The 22182-nt window shown below is 43.8% G+C and overlaps 1 protein-coding gene across 1 annotated transcript; it reads left to right on the forward strand.

Moving 5' to 3' along the window:
• The first annotated feature begins 12696 nt into the window (after positions 1-12696).
• On the forward strand, positions 12697-13089 carry LOC146004886 (uncharacterized). The gene has a single exon (XM_083143912.1). It carries the CDS (start codon positions 12697-12699, stop codon positions 13087-13089), a length of 393 nt encoding a protein of 130 aa, XP_083000038.1.
• The last annotated feature ends 9093 nt before the right edge of the window (positions 13090-22182 follow it).

Consider the following 22182-nt stretch of genomic DNA (forward strand, 5'->3'; position numbering starts at 1 on the left):
GACGACTGTGAATTTGGTTTCCTTGCAGAAGTGGATATTGAATTTCCAGACAATTTGCATGATATTTTTTGCGATTTACCACCGGCACCCGAACTTAAATGTCCGCCTAATTCTAATCAACGCAAGCTTTGGAGAAAAAATAAAGATATGTTCTCCATTACAAAAGTCTTCAGTTTTTGATTGAGATGGGTGTTAAAGTATTGGATATTAGAAGAGTCCTCAGGTTTAAACATTCCGAGTGGCTCAAACCATACATTGAAACAAACACACAACATAGAACAGTTGCCACTTCCGTTTTAGACAAAGATTTTTTTCAAATTGATGAATAATGCTGTATATGGCAAGACAATGGAGAACGTGAGAAATCACGTGGACGTGAGATTGGTTTCATCTGAAAATATATGCAGTAAGTTGGTGGCTGATCCTAGATTTAAATCACGAAAAATTTACAACGAGAATCTGTCACTTTTCAATCTAGATATAAAAGTGATAAAATTCCGAAAAACAATTTATGTGGGAGCAACAGTTTTAGATTTATCGAAACTTCACATGTTTCATTTTCACTAAAATGTTATGCATCCTTTCTACAACGATAGCATTTCATTACTTTACATGGACACCGACAGTTTTATTTATAACATTAAAACAGCCAATCTATATGAAGATATAAAAGATCCGTCCTTGCTTGATTATTATAATACTTCTTCCTACCCTGAACCAAACAGATTTGGAATTCCATCCAGTAACAAAAAAGTTCTAGGTAAATTGAAAGACGAGTGTAACGGTGACATCATTCTCGAGTTTGCCGGTTTGCATTCCAAAATGTATACATTTAGAACTGAGAGCAGCATCACGAAGAAAGCTAAAGGTGTTGGTAAAAATACTGTATAAAACAAACTTTCATTTCAAGACTATATTGATTGTGTGAAGGAATTGAAGAAGCAGCTACGATTGGAAAAAGAATCCAAAGTGTAGACCATGTAATTACAACAAACAAAGTTAGGAAAATAGCATTAGATCCACATGATGATAAAAGATGTATTTTGTCTTGTGGGATCCACACGTTGCCTTGGGGGCACTATCGTTTAGATAGTACTAAGAAATGCATACAATGCACTTAAAAAAAAAACAACTTATGGCTGGCAATATTTCTATCAACACAAGCATATAAAATAACCATGCCTAGGAACCTGTTTGGCATCAGGAAGCAAGCTACGGAAGTGCCCGTCCAGCCTACGTCGTCGTCGAGTTTCAACGAACTCCTGCCTTCCATGCTATCTAAACTTAACGGTCTGTTAATTATACACTTGAATAGCATCCTGACGCAGTACGACGTGGATGTGGGCAAAACTTTTTATGTATTCAACGACAACTTGAATTATTACCGGTTCCCTATCTCCGGCAAACTTAAGTTCAACATGAACCCCGAGAACAAAGGGGAGGCCAAGGTTTCCTCAGGCAAGAACATCTATCGCATCAAGCATGATAGGATGGATGCGACTACAACGTACGATGTATCTGCTGTCGATCGCCTGTACGTGGAGCTCTTGGACGACTACGATAAACTCATCCTTCTTTTTGTGTAGATGCGAATCACCTACCCTATAATAAATAACCACAGTGGTAACAATGCCTAACGATATTTTTGGTCACACCAAACGCAATGACCACGCGACGAGCTTCTCATGCTCGACGTCAGGGTCAAGAAGTTGCGAAGCGACCTGCAGGCCCTGCAGTCCACGCTCAAGTCCAGCCTCCAGTCAGAGATAGCTAGCCTACAGTCTCAGTGCCTGAAACCCGTACTCAAAATTGACGCCGAGCTTAAATCGTTGCTGCAAAAGTACACCGACCTCGCGTCAATAGACAACTTCGATAACTTGGCACTGAGCGTAGGCAAACTCCCAAACGAACTTGTGAAGCTGCAGCAAGCGCAAACTTCTGACGGGGAACAGCTAAAGCGACACTTGCAGGACCAAACGAGCACCATCCAGACTGAACTGCAAAACATTATCCAGAATGCCAGTATTGCCAAATTGCACGAACAGTTTCAATTGTTCGAATTTCCTACGTTGGAGAGCATTAAGGCTGAGCTTCAAACGGACGCTTTGCATGCAGCCATCAACGAAGTCAAAACAAAACTCAAAACGCTACAGGACGTCATCGACAATCTACCTTCGTCCAGCGAGCTGAATGCAATTGCCCGTAGCGTGGCCAACATAAAACACCAACTTGAGACCTATGAAGATTTCGGGAAGCTGCAAGGCACCATAGCCCATATTGAGGATGCTCTTGCTGTTACTAGAAATGATCTGGCAAATGTACACGAAGCACTGGAATCCAAACTGCCTGGCATCAGGGATACTCTGGCCAGCGTCCAACAGCACATCACCAAGTTGGAAAATCTAAACACGGAATCAGAGTTGTAGCATTTTCATCACTTGATCGACGACATACAGACTAAACTGGAAACACTTCAAAAATCCACTCCCACCCAGGACGACATAACACAATTACAAGAAGGCATAAACGCTGCTTCTGCTGCCTCAGAGTTGGACGCGATGAAAAAAACTTTGGAGTCGATCCAAAACACGGTGGCCACCCTGGCTATCTCGCAGGAACTGAAAAGCGTGAAGAGGGGTCTCAACCGAATACTCAAATCCGACGACATCAAAAACATCAAAACCGAAATTGATTTGCTTCGGGAGTCTGTTGCAACCTTACCCACCAACCAGAACATAAGCGAGCTACACGGCTTGTTTGCGGAAATTTGAACCCTGGTCCACGACCTCGCAACCCAGAGCTCCAAGTTGACACTCGTGGAAAGTCTGCAGCAGATTATCGCCAATGTGAAAGAGCAAATTAGCAGCATCGAGGCGAGCCAGGAATCGGCCATAGCCAATTTCAGTACCCAACTACATGAGTTAAACGAAAAATACAAGAGGTTAATTGTAAATGTGAAGATCAAGCCCGATTACGACACTGTTTTCCGTGCTATCGAGGAACACCTGGAATCGGTGAACGGTAGATTGGAGGACGTGGAGAGCGAGGTCCGAACCAATGTAAACACCCTGAACGCCAGCATCGATAATCTCAAGTCCACTGTTGTCATCGAACTGTACAGCATTCCAAACAGGGAATTTTCCTCACTCTTCCATCCGGGTGCCAAACTCTACATGATGACTCCTGCCATCATTGCTGGCACACTTCAGTTCGTCAAGGTTTCATACTGTTCTTTGACGAACAACAGTGGGAGCCTAAAATAAGAGGAGTGGAGTTGGTTGATTTCACCCACCCCGAAACTCCCGAGACTGCCTATGCCGAAGATGCTACTCAAATTATCGACATAGAAATAGGTGATAAGCAGTACATAGAAAACAGGCATTGTCTGTAGCCAGAAATCCCATCCAAGCTATATTCTTATTTTCGCGCAATGTCTATGCAGGCTATTGTGAACGAGCTGCACAAACCTGCACGGCGAAACTACAAACGACTGACGGTAGTGACCATAGGCTTAGACGACCTGTGGCAAGCTGGCCTTGAGGAAATGGGCAGTGGCAACTTAAAAAATTTACATAAAATCAACAAGGGATACAAGTATCTTCTCACCGTTATAGACATATTTTCAAAATTTGCCTGGGCTTTACCCCTCAAGGCAAAAACAGGAACCTGTGTAGTGGAAGCATTCAAAACTATTTTCGATGAAAGTGGCAGGCGACCTCGATTTCCTTAAACAGACAACGGAAAAGAATTCAACAACTCTGTCTTTCGGCAATTTATTCAAAAATAAAATATTCAACATTACTCCATTTTTAGTCATATCAAAGCCAGCATAGTGGAACGTTTCAACCGAACGTCAACAAATCTGACGAGCAGCGTTTAATTTCTACGGTTTATTGCCCAAAGTACAAATTTACAAGCAAGAAACCGAAATACAAATTTGGAGATCAGGTGAGAATCAGTAAATTTAAGCGTGCGTTTGAAAAGAGCTTCACTTAAAAATTGGAGTACGGAACATTTCACCGTAGTTCGAGTCTTACCCGTAAACCGTCACACGTATATAATAAAAGATAATCGCGAAGAAATTCTGAAAGGAAAATTTTACGAAGAGGAACTTTCTAAAACAAAATACCCCGACACGTATCTTATTATTGAAAAAGTATTAAGTAGAAAAGGTGACAAAGGTGATTGTATAACGGGTGCTTGGGACGTTGTACGGCGACTGCCAAATTTTCCATCGGAACGTCAGGATAGGAAAAATGGCGAGCTTCTACCCGACAACATTCGCTGCCTTATTGTTGGACCTTCTGGATGTGGAAAAACAACGTTACTTATTGATAATTTTCTTCTTGCACTCAACTGGTTAAATTGGAAGAACAGGCACCTGTATGTTTTCTTCAAAAGTTTGGAGCAACCAAAGTATCGCCAGCTGTCGAAACTGTACGAGGGACTAGGCATAGCGATATTTGCATCTGAAGTGATGCCACTAGACTGCTGTCTCGAAAATTCGGTGGTGGTTTTTGACGATGTGATCCTGGAGAACCAAAACGAAATCCGCAATTTTTTTAATCAGGGTCGGCACAGAGGCATGGACTGCTTCTACCTTGCTCAGACTTTTTCCAAAATCCCCAAGCAGCTACTCCGAGACAATGCTAATTTCATTTGTTTGTTTCGTCAAGACTACATCAATTTAAAACACGCTTACGATGATTACGTACGTGGGGACATAAACTACAATCAGTTTTCCAAATTTTGCTCTTCATGCTGGAACCAAGATGATTTCGGATTTGTCACAATAGACATGACGAGGAAACCCAATAACGGAAAATACAGAAACAAAATTCATAATTTTCTAAACGTTGCAACGTTACAAGAAACGTCTTGATCTATTATTAATAACTACATACAAAAAAAATAAAACGCAAACTTGCAAACGACAACCTGAAGCTGCGTAGCTACCTGGCAAAACGGTTTAAGGGTTGGAAATCCGATAATTGCGGAATTTACGAAGAGGAAAAACGTCAGGATCAACCTATAATCGATGCCATCTGTGGACTTGGTAAAGAAATCAAAGATGTCACCGAGCAAAACAAAGAGTTAATCAACGAGCTTGTGGCACTTACTGCTCGAAATTATACCATACCCACACCGATATCCAGCATTCACACTACTCCGTTCGAACTTGCTCCGGCTCCGAGACGTCAGGCCCTAGGCAGTACCTATTCGGACAAGCTAGTCGAGCTGGGTCCGTTGGCGAGTTATTACCTAAGCACTGGGAAATTCGAAAAAGACGAGGTATTCAGATTTTACCCGACCATGGAACATAACGAGGGTGTGGTTTGGAAAATTGGAAAATCGAAAGTCACCTTCGAGGGTGACAACGTGAAAATCAATTTGGGCGAGAAGAACAGCTGGACTAGGTATCCCGGCACGGTGCGACTGTGGGAACTTATTTCTAAGAAGCAACCTAAAGATTATACAGACGAGGATTAACAAAGTTACACGGAAATTTTGATCATGACGGACGCCCTGTACCAAAACAATGATGCAACACAGAATCGGGTGAAATCTAGCAGTGGAGAAAAGTACAGGAACCTCATCATGCCGATATTGACCCAGCTCAAGACTGGCAGCGGTGTCAAACTCTACAATACCCTTCCTAAAGAATTTGTTTGGGTAGACGACGTAAGGAAACTTGTAGATCGATTGCTGGTTATCGCAGGCGAAGAAAATGCAGGCAATCGCAACTTCCACAACGAGAAGGTGGGCATCATGGACGTGATTAGCACCAAGCTTAGCAACTTCATTGTCAACGACAACAAAGGTACAGGTTACCTCATCAAAATCATCAACACCCTGCCTCCAAAATTCTGGAATGTAGGCGAGGGTCGAGGTCTTGTGAACGATATTATCAACAAGCTACCCTTCGAAATGCACCTGCCAGGTTACCAGTACTGCGGTCCGGGTACCAAACTCGAACAGCGACTGGAGAGAGGAGACAGGGGTGTGAACCCACTGGACGCAGCAGGCAAGGATCACGACATTGCCTACAATACTCACACAGATCTCGACGCACGTCATGATGCCTACAGGACGTTGGAGCTTGCAGCTTTCGGGAGACTCGTCAGCAGAGATGCCTCGCTGGGTGAACGGGTTGCCGCATTGGGTACGACCATCGCCATGAACACAAAACGAAAATTGGGGTGGGGGCTGTAAATAAATAACACCCTGTGAAAAAAAGCAACTTATAAAACCAACCTATCATCACTTCATTGCATTAGGGGTCAAAGCCTTACCCTTTCACGATATATATAAATAACATACTATCACCATGAAGCTCAAAGGAATCGTTTACCAAATACCCTACGCAAACCTCAAGTCTCTCGGAGCTCTTGATGGAATGCTCACCAAAAACCAGCGCGAGAAGAAACATTCCTGCTTGGCAAAAGGTAATGGAATGAAATTGCTCCTTAGCATTCCTCAGTTGAGGAGGTTACAAGGTTCGCGAAAGCAGCAGAAGACTGGAGGTTTCATATTCAGCATCCCGGCTATCTTGGCAGAATTGTGTGCTGTAGGCAGCTCGGCAGGAGGCAGTGCCGCCATTGGCAAGACCGTCATCGATGCAAAAAAAAACAAGGCCGAGTTAGAAGAGCAGAAACGCCACAACCTGGCTATGGAGAAGAAGGGGAAAGGTGTGATCAAAAATCGAAAGAACAACCTCGAAGCTTTGAAAAAGTTTTAAAAAAAGAAGAGCCCCTGTCCAACTTCGATATTGAATCTTTGATCGAATCGTTGGGGGTCAAGCACTTCAGGGGCGTTTTCATGTCTGATTCTCTACCTTCTGTTGTGAAGAAAAAAGAGTGTGGCGCGGTTAACCTAGACAGTTACGAAAATCCAGGTACACATTGGATATGCTACCTCAAAGCCAACAACGACAAAGCATTTCTTTTCGATTCATTCGGAGGCACGCCATCTGCTGGGTTGGTAAATTATCTTAGTGTTGCCAACCTCTACTACAATGACGAACGTATTCAGGGTTTCAGCGATGTGAACTGTGGCCATCTCTGCGTTTCCATGCTTGCCTTCCTATCGCAATTAAATAACCCAACAATCGAGGATTTCCAGAAAGCATTGTGGCACCTAAAGCACTATGGGAGTATTCCATCTCACAAGCGAGATGAAACTCACATTGCATGACGATATCATCTATCCTAAATCTATTGCCCTTCGTGCATTCTACAGCATGTACCTGATACCTAATGTGACGGTACACAACAATACCATCAAAATTGGCAGCGAAAAAATCAGCATCACCCCTGGCCAGTACAATCTTTCTACCTTGCAGGCTCAATTACCAAGAAGTGTGCTGCTGTCGCAAAATTCTGTAACTCACAGGGTGGAACTGGTGTCTGCCACGGAAACCATAGACCTGGGTACCATAAGAGAGTTTTTGGGATTCGAGAACAACACAAAGCTCGAACCTGGCATCAAGCATATTGGTGCTAACATTCCTAAATTTCTAGCCATCGAGACTCTGAACATACATTGCAATGTGACAGAAGGTATGATCACCAAATCCTTGGACGGCATCGCAGGGAGTTACAAGCAGACAGGTATTATCGCTACGTTCAAACCAAACTCTGAGTTCATGGAGCTAATTATCTACACACCCTCCCCACCGATATACTTTCCTGTATCTCGTAATCGCATAGACAACATAGAATTGGCAATTACCAACGAGATGGGGGAGGTGGTTGATTTTGCAGGATCCACGACCACTGCCGTCGTGGAGATTAACATATAATAAATAACCATTATGGAGCAAATCGAAAGTTACGAGTTGCAGTCTTTCCCTCCCAATCGTCGCACGTTTGCCAACCTTAACGAAGCAAATCGAGAGATAGAATACGACGTGGACGTCGGGGATGGATTCATTCAACCTCACAGAGCTGATTTGTATATCAAGTTTGATGTTGTGAAGAGAGACAATGGCAAAGCATTTCTTGCCAATGCAAATTTAAGACTTGTAGATAATTTTGTGCCGACCTTGTTCTTGCAGGTGGAAGTTAGAAAGTCACACGGTACTGTTTCCCATGCGCCTGCCTCCTGGTTTCTTCTCCGACAACACAGAGATTATGTGGAAGGGTGGGTTGAGCGTCACTTTTCACAGAAGCGCCAACGACAACAATGCGCTGATGCGTTACAGCACCTTGAGTGCAGACGGTTCGGCGCTTCCCAACACACTACCCGATCCTGCCAAATGCATCATCCAGTCCATGGAGCTGCGCATGCCCGTAGTGGAATACGAAACTAACTACGCTCTCAAGTACAAAGCAGACATTTTGAAGAATCCCCAAGTACCCATCCAATTTTACGGTTACCAGTGCGTCCAGAAACCTGCTTCCGGCAACCATTTTGAATTTGACGAGACCACACAGTTTAAGAGCATCCGGTACGATATTCCATAGTTTGTACTCGTGCTCTTCCAGACGGGGGAGGACAACAACCAAGAAAAAGATTCGAGTCAGTTCGACAATTGCAATATCAAGAACATCTACCTCAAGAATGGCAGGAACGAGATATTCCCGCTTGAGAACTACAACCTGAACATTGCAAACAACGACTACCTGAAACTGTACGAATCATACACAGCTTACAAGAGAGTGACCTCCGGCAATGTGGACGTGTACTACAACCCCAATGAATTCATAGCTCGCAGACCCATGTTCGTTATTAACACATCGAAGAGAAAGCAGGTGGTTGTTAACGATCGCACCAACATCAAGATTGTCTGTGAGTTCCACGATGCCTTACCCTCCAATAGTCTATGCAGCGTCATCCTTATTGCAAAGAAAACTTTTGTGTATGATGTCAAGAATGAAAGAGTGACTGAACAGTTTTAAATACAAGAAACAAAATCGCATAATTCTATAAAAATTATACTGATCGTAGGTTCAAACATTCTTCAGACATAAAAAAATCACTATACTATAGAAATTTATGGCAATACTGAGTAGTGCCAACTTCTATTTGTAGGTCAGCTTCGCCTGTGAAATATTATATGGTGAAATTTTTTGCGAAGTAACTTGCCAACACTGCGAGCCCCCACTGTGGACCCCTCCAAAAGTAGTAGTAGAGGTGCATTGAACCCATTGCAACGACATACATCGTGAAAAAAAGGGGGGCTCACACACATTATTTAAAAAATACATCGTAGCCGTTTACGTTGAGGGCCCACCCCACCTACAAAAAAAATCAAATACATCGTAGGCGTTTACGTTAAGGGCCCCCACCACCTTAAAAAAAAGATCCCAAAATAAGATTGAGCAAAAAATAGGGATTGAATATCGTCAAATGCTATAAAATCCATAAAAAAGTCATCAAAATCATCAAAATATGTCACAACTGAGGTTAAATACTAGGTCCACCTACAAGGAGTGCGTAGAAACACCCATTTTTACACTTTGTAGGTTATTTTAACCCGTAAAAGGCTGTAAAGAAGTGAATAGGTTAAGTTATATCACGTAAGATCATGTCATACCTACAAAGATGAGGCTCCAAAAAATGAGATTCAGAAAAAAATGGGGCTAGAACATCGTCGAACGGAATAAAAGCCATAAAAAATGATCAAAATCATCAAAATATGTCACAACTGAGGTTAAATACTAGCCATACCTACAAGGATTACTTAGAACCGATACACTTCCACTCTTTCTTTTACACTCTAATCTAAACTAACATCGTACTCTATGACGACCCTATATAACCTAAGTAGATGACATCTTACGACCTGAATTATGTTACCCTGGCAACTCATGTTACACCAGCAATCGGTGTGTTGCCAACCCAACCTAACGTAAATGGAAGGCATATAGTTTGGTATACCGATTTTGCGCCTTGAAATAAGGTTCCTGGGCGTGCCTCACGGTGCTCAGTGATGACGTAGTGTTCCAACTCACGCAAAAAAATAAAAATCCCTATGAAGTTGTTCGGGTTCATAAGCAGACTGTCATGGAAACACCGAGTCAGGCTGCATCACAAAAGCTTTGACCTGTTGCTGTCTATGTTGTCCAAACTGAGTGGCCTGTTAATCATTCACTTGAACAGCATTTGGACTAAATGGGATGACTATGTTGGCAACACTTTTACGTCTTCAACAGTAACCTAAATCTTTACAAAATTCCGATTAGTGGCAAACTTCAGATAATCGTGAATCCCGAGAATGGGGGTGAAGTCAAGATCTCCTTTGGCAAGAACATTTATCGCATTAAGCACGATAGGATAGACAGCCCACCATGTACGATGTGTCTGCCGACGATTGCTTGTACGTCGAGATTCTGGGTGATTACGACAAACTCATCCCTTTCTTCATGGAATTGCGAATCACCTACGCTGTAATAAATAAGTATAGTGGCAATGCCTAATGACATCTTCGGACACACCAAGCGCGACGATCACAGTGACGAGCTTATCATGCTCGACGTCATGGTTATTAAGCTGCGGAGCGATCTGCAGGCTCTGCAGTCCATGCTTAACTCCAGCCTCCAGAAAGAGATAGCCAGCCTACAGTGTCAGTGCCTGGACGCAATCCTCAAGATTGATGCCGAGCTTAAATCCCTGCTGCAAAAATACACCGACCTCCCGTCCATCGGCAACGTTGGAAACTTGTAGGTGAGCGTTGGCAAGTTGGAACACGAACTCAAGGCGCAGACCAACGATGTGGAACAACTGAAACAGTTGTTAGAGGATCAAACAAGCAGCATCCAAAGCAAACTTTAACCCATCCTCCAGAGTATAAAAAACTCAGGATGATTACGAAGATTTACGCTAGCAGTTTCAGTCCTTATAAATTTCGATACTGAAAAACATCAAGATAGAACTTCAAACGGACGCCCTGCACGCCGCCATCGCTGAGGTCGAAGACAAACTCCAAACGCTAGAAAGTTTCATATACAACCTGCGTTCTTGTGGCGAACTGAACGCTATCGCTCGCAGTGTAGCCAACATCAAACTCCAGCTCGAAACCTACGAGTATTTCTGGAAATTTCAAGGTACCGCAGCCCACATCGAGGATACCTTGGCAACCATAAAAATCGATCTCTCGAACGTTCAGGAAGCTCTGGAGTCGAAATTGCCTGGCATCGCTGAAACTCTGGCCACCGTTCAACAGCAGATTTCCAAGCAAGATAGTCTGAACACCGAATCCGAACTCTCGCATTTCCATCAACTGATAGACGACATACAAAACAAGTTGGAAACACTGCATCGATCGACGCCCACCCAGGATGACATTGCGCAACTTGGAGATGCTATGCCACCGATGTGGATTCAGTGAAAAAAACTATGGAGTCGTTTTAATGCACGGTGGCCACCATACCCTCGTCGCAGAAACTGAAAGCCGTGAAAAGGGCAGTAAACCGAATACTCAAATCCGACGACGTCAAATATATCTCAACCAAAATCGCGCAACTTCGGGACACGGTCGCTGCTTTAGCCACCAACCACAATGTTGCCGACTTCCATGTGCTGTTTGCTGAGATCAGGATCCAAGTCCACGACCTCGCGACCCAAAGTTCGAAATTAAGGCTCTTGAAAAGTTTGCAGTAGATCGTCGCCAACGTCAAGCTCCAGATTGGCACCATCGAAGCGAACCAGGAATCAGCCTTGGCCGACTTCAGCACAACGTTTCATGATTTGTAAGAACAATTCAAGCAACTGTACGTTGACGTAAAGATCGCACCATCGGGGAACATCTGGAACCGGTGATGAGAAGATTGGAAGATTGAGACTGGCATCAATTGTTCTTCGTCGAGATTATCAGGGTTCAAACTGTTCCGAATATTCGAGAGCATTGGACGTACGAACGCGCCGGTAACATTTTCAAATTGTATCGTTACATCCAGTCTCACGAATGTTTCCTCGATGGTACTGTTCGGTTTCTCAAATTTAGATACTGGAAAAATGGAAAGATTCCCGAGGTGCCACAATTCACCATGCAAAGAAAACATGGGGTATTCAGAGCTCTCCAAATAACTTTGCATATTGGGACAACGCGACCAACAAATATAAAATACACAAGGATGAACAATTATTTGTTTCTGACGTCGAAATTGGAGACAGACTATTGTTCAAAGTCAAGCAATTGTACCCCGAGGATAACCCGTTTTCCGTAATCTTCTTATTCAGACGAAATCTCTCACTTAATGTCTAGGCATGCTATCGTGGACGAGCTGCACAAACTAGTTCGTCGCAACTACGAACGCTTGCCGGTGGTCACCAAGGGTATGGACGGCCTGTGGCAGACGGAATTTGTCGAAATGAGCAGCGGTAATTTGAAGAACTTGCACAAAATCAACAAGGATCACAAGAACCCCCTCACCGTCATAGACACATTTCCAAATACGCATGCGCTCTGCCGCTGAATGCCAAAACCGGTGCGTGCGTTACGGAAGCATTCAAATCTATTTTCGAGCAAGGTGCTAGATTAACACGCCACCTGCAAACATACAACAGAAAGGAATTTTACAACTCGATATTCCGTCAGTTTGTTTAAAAGCATGGTATCCAGCATTATCAATCTAACTTTGAAACAGCAAATGTGGAAACAAATCACGCTCAGGGTAACTACAGGGTAAGTGGGTCGACGTGCTGCAGAAACTAGTTAACGACAACAATAGCTCGGTCCACCATACGATACGTATGAAACCTGCCGACGTGACCAAGTCCGATGAGGTGCGATTGATATCCACTCTTTACTGTCCCAAGTGCCTAGCTACTAAGAAGAAAACAAAATACGAAGTAGGAAACCAAGTGAGGATCAGCAAGTTCAAGCGCACGTTCGAAAAGGGGTTCACCAGAAACTGTAGCACGGAACTTTTTATAGTGGTTTGGGTCATGCCAGGGACGAGGCACACATATTTAATAAAGGATGCTCTCAACGAAATCTTGAAATGGCGATTCTACGAGGAGGAGATCTCGAAGACGAAAAATCTGGACGCGTACCTCATCGAGAAGGTTCTGCGCAAGAAGGGTAAAAACCTGGTGGTCAAATGGTTGGGACTCGAGGAAAGAAGATGGATCGACGCAGAATAGAGGTTCGTGTGATTTGTGTGTGGGATGTGGTGAGGCGACTCCCAGATTCCTCCTCGGAACGCTCTAGGAAAGATGGCGAGCTGTTCCTCAAAAATATTCTCTAGCTCGAAGTCGGTCCTGGGTCTCGGGATGCGGGAAGACAACGTTGGTTGTGGACAATTTTTTGCTCACACCCAACTGGCTTGATTGGTAGAAGAGGCACCTGTATATTTTCTCAAAAAGTTTAGAGCAACAAAAATATCGCTAGCAGTCGAAACTGTACGAGGGACTGAGTATAGCCACGTTCGCTCCTGAAGTAATACCGCTGGATTGCTGCCTCGAAAATTCGGTTGTTGTCTTCGACGACGTGTCCTGGAAAACCAGACCGAGATTCGTAACTTCTTCACCCAAGGTCGCCACAGAGGCATAGACTGCTTCAACCTTGATCAGACCTTCTCCAAGATTCCCAAGCAGCTCCTCCGAGACAACACCAACCTTGTATGCCTATTTCGTCAGGATGCCACCAACCTCAAGCACGTGCACGACGACTATGTGCGTGGAGATTTGATCTACAATAATTTTTTAAATTAAGTGCTTCGTGCTGGAATCGGAACCGCCACCGACACGTCAGTCCCTAGGCAGCACCTCTTCGGACAAGCTAGTTGAGTTGGGTCATATGGCGAGGTATTACCTAAGCACAGGTAAATTCGAAAATTACGAGGTGTTCGGATTGTACCCGACTATGGAACTCAACGAGGGTGTGGTTTGAAAGATCGGAAAATAGAAAGTGACGTTCGAAGGTGACGGCGTGAAAGTCAACGACGCTAAGCAAAATTGCGTCAAATTCAGCAGCGGAGAAAAGAACAAGAAATTCATAAAGCCGATATGGACCAACCTCAAGACTGGCAGAGGAGTCAAACTCTACAAAACTTTGCCCAAAGAGGTTTTTTGGGTGGACGACGTGAGGAAAGTCGTGGACTATTTGCTGGTCATTGCAGGTGAAGAGAATGCTGGCAATTTTAATTTCCACAACGAGTAGGTGGGCATTGTGGATATAATCAGCTTCAAGCTCGACAACTACTTTGCGCACGACAGCAAAGGCATAGGGTACTTCATCAAGTTCATCAACACCCTGCCTCCGAAATTTTGGAACGTGGGCAAGAGCCTAGGTCTCGTGAACGATAATATCAACAAGCTGCCCTCCGAGATGCACCTGCCAGGTTACCAGTACTGTGGGCCCGGTGCCAAACTCGAACTGCGAATGGAGAGAGGAGGCAAGGATGTGAATCCCCTGGATGCTGCATGCAAGGATGATGACATTCCCTACAATGCTCACACCGATCTCGACGCACGTCACGATGCCGACAGGAAGTTAGAGCACGCGGCTTTCGGGAGACTCTTCAGCAGAGACACCTCGCTGGGTGAGCGGGTCGCTGCGTTGGTCACGACCATTGCAATGAACACAAAATGAAAATTGGGGTGGGGCTGTAATTAAATAAAATCTCTTGAAAATTACAACTAGTATAACAGACTTACCACTCGAACTGCTGCGCAAGATTCTTGCGTACACGTTCGACGGACGTAAGGATGTCGCGAGGTTCGTCGACTTAAGCAATATAGCGCCAGAATTTCGTCCACCATGCGAGATGATACTTATGGACCATCTTTGCAAAATAAGTGGTATAAACAAATTAAAGAATCCCGATGCCCTTTTTCAGGCTACAGGCGAGAAGTTGGCCGATGTGATGGACAAGCTTCATGAGGCGAGGGAAGGGTGCAGACGATATACGGACGATTGGTATGAGTCAAACGCGGAAACCGACAGCATTATCACACCACATCGCATTTTCTGAGTCTCGAATTTCCTTCCTAGCCTCCCATGAAATATAAATAACATAGCATTACCATGAAACCCAAGGGTGTCGTCTATCAAGTACCATACGCGGACGTCAAATCTCTCGGAGATCTTGATGCATTGCTCACCAAGAAACAGAGGAAGAATAAATGTTCCTGCCTGGTCAAGGACCACGGAATGAAATTGCTGCTCTGCACCTTCAGCTAAGGAGGTTGCAGCTTTTGCGGAAGCAGCAGAAGACTGGAGGTTTCATATCTAAAATCCCGACCATCCAGGCCGCTCTGGGCGCCGTGGGTACCTTGACAGGAGGAAGTGCCGCCATCGCCAAGACTGTTATTGACGCGAAGAAGAACAAGGCCGAGCTGGAAGACTAGAAACGACACAACCTGGACATGGAGAAGGAAGGTGTGGACAGAAAGTGAATAACCAACCTCGAAGCCCTGAAAAAAAAATATAAAAAGAAGAGTCGCTGTCCAACTTCGATATTAATCTTTGATCGAGCCTCTGGCAATCAAGCACTTCAGGGGCGTTTTCATGTCCGATTCTCTACCCTCCGTTGTGAAGAAAATGGAGTGTGGTGTGGTCAACCTAGACAGTTCAAAAATCCGGGGACCCACTGGATATGATACCACAAGCAAGAAAACAGTAATGCTTTTGTTTTCGATTATTTCTGCGGTTTGCCACCTGCTGAGTTGGTGAAGTACATCGGTACTTCCAACCTTTACAATAACATCGAACGCATGCAAGGTTTTCAACGAAGTGAACTGAGGCCATCTCTGTGTTTCCATGCTTGTGATTTTGTTCCGAATAAATAACCAAACGTTCGACGATTTCCAGAAAGCATTGTGGCACCTGAAGCACGATGGGAGTGTTCCATCTCACCAGTGAGACTTCGGTCCTGAAACTCGAGTTGCACGATGACATAATCAATTTTAAATCCGTCACCCTTCGTGCAATCTGCAGAATGTACCTGATGTCCAATGTGACGGTGCACAACAACACTATCAAGGTCGGCAGCGAAATAAGCAGCCTCATCCCCGGTCAGTACAACCTGTCTACATTGCAGGCCCACTTGCGGAGAGGTGTGCTGCTCTGGCAAAACTCCATAACCCACAAGTGGAACTAGTGTCTGACACAGAAACTGTGGACATAAGTACTGTCTGAGAGCTCCTGGTATTCGAGAACGGCACCAAGCTTCAACCTGGCATCAAGCACATTGGCGCCAATTTTCTTAAATTTCTAGCAATCGAGACTCAGAACGTGCACTGCAACCTTGCGTAAGGCATGATCACCAAGTCCTCGGACTGCATCCCATCATCCACGGGCATCATTGCAACGTTCAAACCAAACTCGGAGTTCATGGAGCCGATCATTTACCGATATACTTTCCCGTGTGTCGCAACCGCATAGACAACATCCAATTGGCGTTGAACAACGAGAAAGGCGTGGTGGTGGATTTCGCCGGACCCCGTGACCACCGCCGTCGTGGATATTAATCTATAATAAATAAAAATCGAAAGTTATGAGTTGTAGTCCTTTCCTCCCAACCGTCGCACTTTCGCCAACCTGAAAGAACCGAACCAAGAGGTCGAGTTTGATGTGAACGTCGGGATGGATTAATCCACCCTCAGAGAGCCGCCCTGCACATCAAGATCAACGTGCTAAAGAGAGACAGCGGCGAAGCTTTCCCCACCAACGCGAACCTGAGGCTCGTGGAAAACTTTGTGCCATACCTGTTCTCGCAGGTGCAAGTTATGAAACATGTCACCGTCATCAGTCGAGTTGACTATCCCGGTATCACCTCAACAGCCGTGCGAACGCTGAAACTGTCCAAGGCCGATGCCTCGTACTACCAAGCAAGGGGATTCAAAGCAGGCGCGAAGATCAAAACCCAAAGCCACACGGTTCTGTTTCCCATGCACCACCTGCCCAGTTTTCTTCTCCAACTACATGGAAATTGTGTGGAAAAGTGGTTTGCGCGTCACATTTTTCAGAGGCGCCAACAATAATGACACGCAGGGTCCGGACGGAACCACCCCGATTCCCAACACACTACCCGACGCTTCCAAGTGCCTTGTGAGGTATATGGAGCTGCGCATGCTTGTGGTGGAATACGAATCCAACTACGCTCTGAAGTACGAAGCCAACATACTGAAGAATCCCCAAGTGCCCATCCAGTTATACGGCTACCAGTGCGTGAAGAAATCTGCTTCCGGCAATCATTTCGAATTCGACGTGACCACAAAGTTTAGCAACATCCTGTACGACATGCCAGAGTTCGCGGTCGTGCTCTTCCAGACGGGGAGGGACAGCAAACAGGACAAAGATTCCAGCCAGTTCGAAAGATCAAGAAGGTCTATCTCAAAAACGCCAGGAACGAGATCTTCTTGCGCGAGAACTACAATCTCGACATTACCTAAGACGACTACCTGAAACTTTACGAGGCCTATACAGCCTACAAGAGAGTGACAGCCGGCAACGTAGATGTGTACTACACCCCAACGAGTTCATAGCTCGCAGACCCATGTTCGTCACCAACACGGCGAAGAGGAAGCAGCTTGTGGTCAACGATTACACCAACATCAAGATTGTATGCAAGTTCGACGACGCCCTGCCTGCCGTCACCCCCCTGTGCAGCGTCATCCTAATTACAAAGAAAACTTTCCAATATGACGTCAGGAACGAGCTTGTAACCGAGCAGTTTTAAATACAATATTAAAAAAGTGATCACACTTGAGCGCACAAAGGAACTGCCCCTTTGGCTCTGCGTGTGCCCGTTTCTAGTCCCGTATTACACGGCGGGATTTATTTCCGTTTTAGAGGAAGAAGAAGAGTTTTAGCATGGATGAAACAAATTAGGGGACTACAAACAGATGGTGCAAACTTTGTGTGTTTTCAGCTTAAAATGGCCCCACGGGAGTGTGTGAATCCCACACTCAAGGACGAACCTCTTGTCGTCGTGCGCATCCTAAGCGACCTTCCACACCTCCTTAGCGGTCAACAAATGGTCGACGCTCCGGTTGCGCTGCTCCACTCGTAGAATCGACGACCTGGTCTTGAGGCAATCGAGGTAGTCCTCAAATGTGAGGTGTTCCCCGACCACCTGCCTGCCCACGGCCTTGGCCTTTTTGGTGACAGAACCATCGGCTTTGATGGTATAGGCTTTTGCTCGAAGACACGCAATCTCGACAATCACGTCTACGTCCTTCTCGCCTTTTAGTTTGCCGGGTACTTTCTTGTATCGGTTTGGCTGGGGATAGCCAGAGGTATCGAATAGGTCCACGAGGGCTGGGACTATGGCTATATACCTATACGTATCGGCCGAACGAAAGTGGTACATAAGACTGTCCGTGTCTGTGTATAGGAGAGATATGTTGCGACTATAGTGCGATTGTTGTGTGTCGTAGTACGTCTCGAACATGTGCAGCTTGATCAGATCCAAGACCGTGGCGCCAATGTAGATGGGCTATGTGAGCTTCACCTCACCCTGCTTCATATGGATCAGAGCAAGCTGCTCGTTATAGATAGTACGAGACTTGAAGAGCGGACTCGCGACGAGCTGACGAAACTGCGCTTTCTTCGCCACCAGCCTCACGTCTATAAGATTTCCTACGTTCTCCATGGTTTTCCCACACACTGGGTTGTTCATCAATTTCAAGAAGTCGCGATCGAAGTCGGAAGTGGCGGCTGTGCAATGTTTGGTGTTGAGGTTGATGTGTTGCCTCAACCATGGAGAATGGTTGAACTTGAGGATGCAGTGAACCGTGCGAACGGTGACCCCTCGCTGCATTAACCGACGGAGGTTCCGGTACTGCACAACGTAACGTTCTTTGGGCTCGAAGTCTATGACGAGCTTTGGTTGATCCGAGCCAGGCAGGCACTTGAATTCCATAGCTGGTGGGAGGTCGCGGAAAGAATCCTGCAGCTTCTCGGAGAACACAAGGTTTACCTCGGTGAAAAAAACGTCTTCTGAATTGTCGAAGCCTTCAACGTCGAAACCGGAGGGATCAAATAACTCAAACCCTCATGAGGGGAGTCGCTGCATCATGGAGTATCCGTACAGGTTTTTGACGTTCGTATGCATGATGTGGAAGGTTGGGAGGGGTTATAACCGATGGCCATATGACTGTTGTTGGCGGGCGAGTGTCGCTGCGACACTTGGACCATTCAACCGCGAACGGCACTTTCTACGAACAGCATCATGTCAACGTCTGAAAGAAGCTCAAGCTTCTTTTGTAACGAGGCACAGGTTGTAGTGGTCTTGGCGGTCGCGCGGAATGCCTGGAATACATCAGCGAAGAGCGCCACATCAAGCTTCAGGTAGGCTTTGTGGTATTCCCCGAGGTTTCGACAATCCAGCTCGCACCACATGGATTTATATTGTTTTTTCTTCTTTTTTCAAAGTACTAGTACAATTTTTATTCTGCCGTCGGTCAACTTCAATAACACAAAAGAAGACTAGCAGTGAATTTTTATATTTAAGTATCTAAGTATTCATACACCACAAAATACAGTATTAATATTTATTAAAGGCTCAGGCACCTGACGTCTGTGGTTTACAAACGAATCCGGAATACACAGATTAGTCAGCTTCCCGTGTGAATTTGTTGAGATCTTATACCAAACTTAGTTCTTAAAGGTTATTTCACAGATTACTTACGTCTTCGATGTAACTACTTAGGTATTTACTTCACTTGGCGATAAACAAGCTGAAAAACACTTTCTTTTATTAATGCTATTTATCATTCCATTAACACTATATCATCTTTGATTCTGAAGAACTTCCCAAGTATATCTCCTTTGAGCGTGAATGTTCGATCTTCTTTCTCATTCCTTCTTCACTCTATCTGTGCATAATCATTGATAACTTAGAGGTTTACTTCCATTTTTAAATCTTACTTTTCGCATTTTTTTAAATGAAATATTAAATCTCAAAACTACTTTTACAATTTCATAATATACCCACTCGTTCAAATGTATATTGAGATTAATAGCAACCAGTGCTTTTACCAAATGTACGAGTAGCAGAACAGTTCCTCATTGAACCATAACTAGTTCAAACAACTATCAAAGAATATATATATTTACAGTTTACATTATACTTGACTCTTGATAACATTTATACATTTTAGTAGCATATTTCCATTAACAGCTTTTCATACACATAATATAACAATCACAAATTTATGTTCGATATTTAAAGCTTGTTGTTCTTTCAACCTACTCAAATAAGAATTCCTCTGTCCTTTCTTTTTCTAAGCCAACCTTTTTCTTATTCCTCTTCTTCCAACTTTCTTCAAGTAGAGAAACTAATTTCTTCTTTCTCTTCTTCCAGTCTAGCTTCTGTCGGGGCTTCGCATCATGCTCAACATCTTCATAAAATACATACACTCCTTGCTTTTTCTGTTTCACCTTCTTACTTTTCTCCGGCAACGTAGTGTCTGAATCTGATTCATCTGTGTTGGCATTCTTAGACCTTTCGCGAACTTTCTCCATTACTTTCTCCGACGTTTCTTCAGTTTTATCTAAATTCTTCGCCCTCTTCAATTTCTTTCGATTCAGTTGTTTCAGTTTTTCTACAAAACCATATCTAAGTCTTGCTCTATTTTTCTTCCTCTTATTGATCATAATCATTTCCTGAAATGTTCTGTCTGAAGTTACACATCCTTTCAAGGTAGAGAACAGATCATCATTTTTCGCATTCGGTTCTCTAGGAATACCTTCATTTCCATTTTTTATGAGCTCATTATTTCGCTGCATCTCAATGGGTAATATATCCTCAACTTTATTCAGTTTTGTTACTAATACACTCACTTGTTTGTGTTGAATCTTCACTGGACTTTCAAGAACCTCCACCTTGAATTCTAAACTCGTCTTTGGTTCTTCATGCATAATCTGACAAGAATGCTTATGATCATGTAAACTACATAACTCTTCAAATTTAGATACTTTAATTTCTAACATATCCAATCTGTCTTCTAGCCGTACGCTCATGTCTTGCATGGTTCGTTTACTTTCCTCCACATTCTGATACAACATGTCAAATTTATTATTCTGCTCTCGCCTATTCTTCTCCATAGTATGACACAAGATATCCAATTTCCTATCCTGTTCTTACTTACTCTGCGTCATAAATAACAAAAGTGTAGTGAGGTTAACATTCTCTTCATTTTCGCCAGTTAATTTTAGAACACCCTGTGCACTTTCTTCTACTTTTACTTCCTTCATATTTTCTTTGCCAGCAGAACTCTTACATTGTTCACAGCAAAAATCAGCCTGATCATCTTTGAATGCACATTTGTTCATTTCCACATAATCTCTGTGGAACCTTTGTTTACAGACTGAACAAACAATTCCGCCGTTTGGAATCCTCAACTTTCCGCAACAAGGACCTTTCCATATCATTCGAACCATGTTAGCACCACTAACTTACTTATTGCTAGCTTGCTAATCCCTTAATACCTTACAGCTGCAGCGAGAGGGAGATATGGAAAAAGAACTTGCTCTTTCGATCAAACAGTACAGCTTTTTCTTCCATTTTCTTATGTAGAACACCAATATTTTACACACAAATAATCCAATATCAACATGATTTCTTAAATTTAACATAGTATCTCAACAAATATCCCGAAAGGATTTCCCGGGTTTCGGCACCATATATCGTTTTTTCTTCTTTTTTCAAAGTACTAGTACAATTTTTATTCTGCCGTCGGTCAACTTCAATAACACAAAAGAAGACTAGCAGTGAACTTTTATATTAAGGTATCTAAGTATTCATACACCATAAAATACAGTATTAATATTTATTAAATTCCCAGGCTCATGACGTCTGTGGTTTACAAGCGATTAGGGAATACACAGATTAGTCAGCTTCCCGTGCGAATTTGTTGAGATCTTACACCAAACTTAGTTCTTAAAGGTTATTTCACAGAGTACTTACGTCTTCGATGTAACTACTTAGGTATTTACTTCACTTGACGATAAACACGCTGATAAACACTAACTTTGAACACTTAGGGAAGTTGGTGAGAAAGCACAAAACTTGCTGGTAACGAGTTGGACGTCTCCAATCTTCTAATACTCCTGTCGTTGATTCATAATAAACATGTAGCATCTCTTCTTTAATAACCTATTCCCAAGTTCTGGTAGATATACTGCACAGGCCGATAGTTCACTCACAGTTTATTCTATAGACAATATTTCTCTTTCCGGCTGAGATCATGGCAATTAGTTCACTTAGAGTTTGTTATTTGGCCCGC

This window comes from Lepisma saccharinum, chromosome 22, assembly GCF_977018435.1.
Source record: "Lepisma saccharinum chromosome 22, izLepSacc3.1, whole genome shotgun sequence".
Taxonomy (NCBI): Eukaryota; Metazoa; Arthropoda; class Insecta; order Zygentoma; family Lepismatidae; genus Lepisma; species Lepisma saccharinum.

Bases quoted from the DNA above. Each gene is read 5' to 3' on its own strand.
- LOC146004886 (XM_083143912.1), top strand. From the start codon at position 12,697: ATGAAACCTGCCGACGTGACCAAGTCCGATGAGGTGCGATTGATATCC.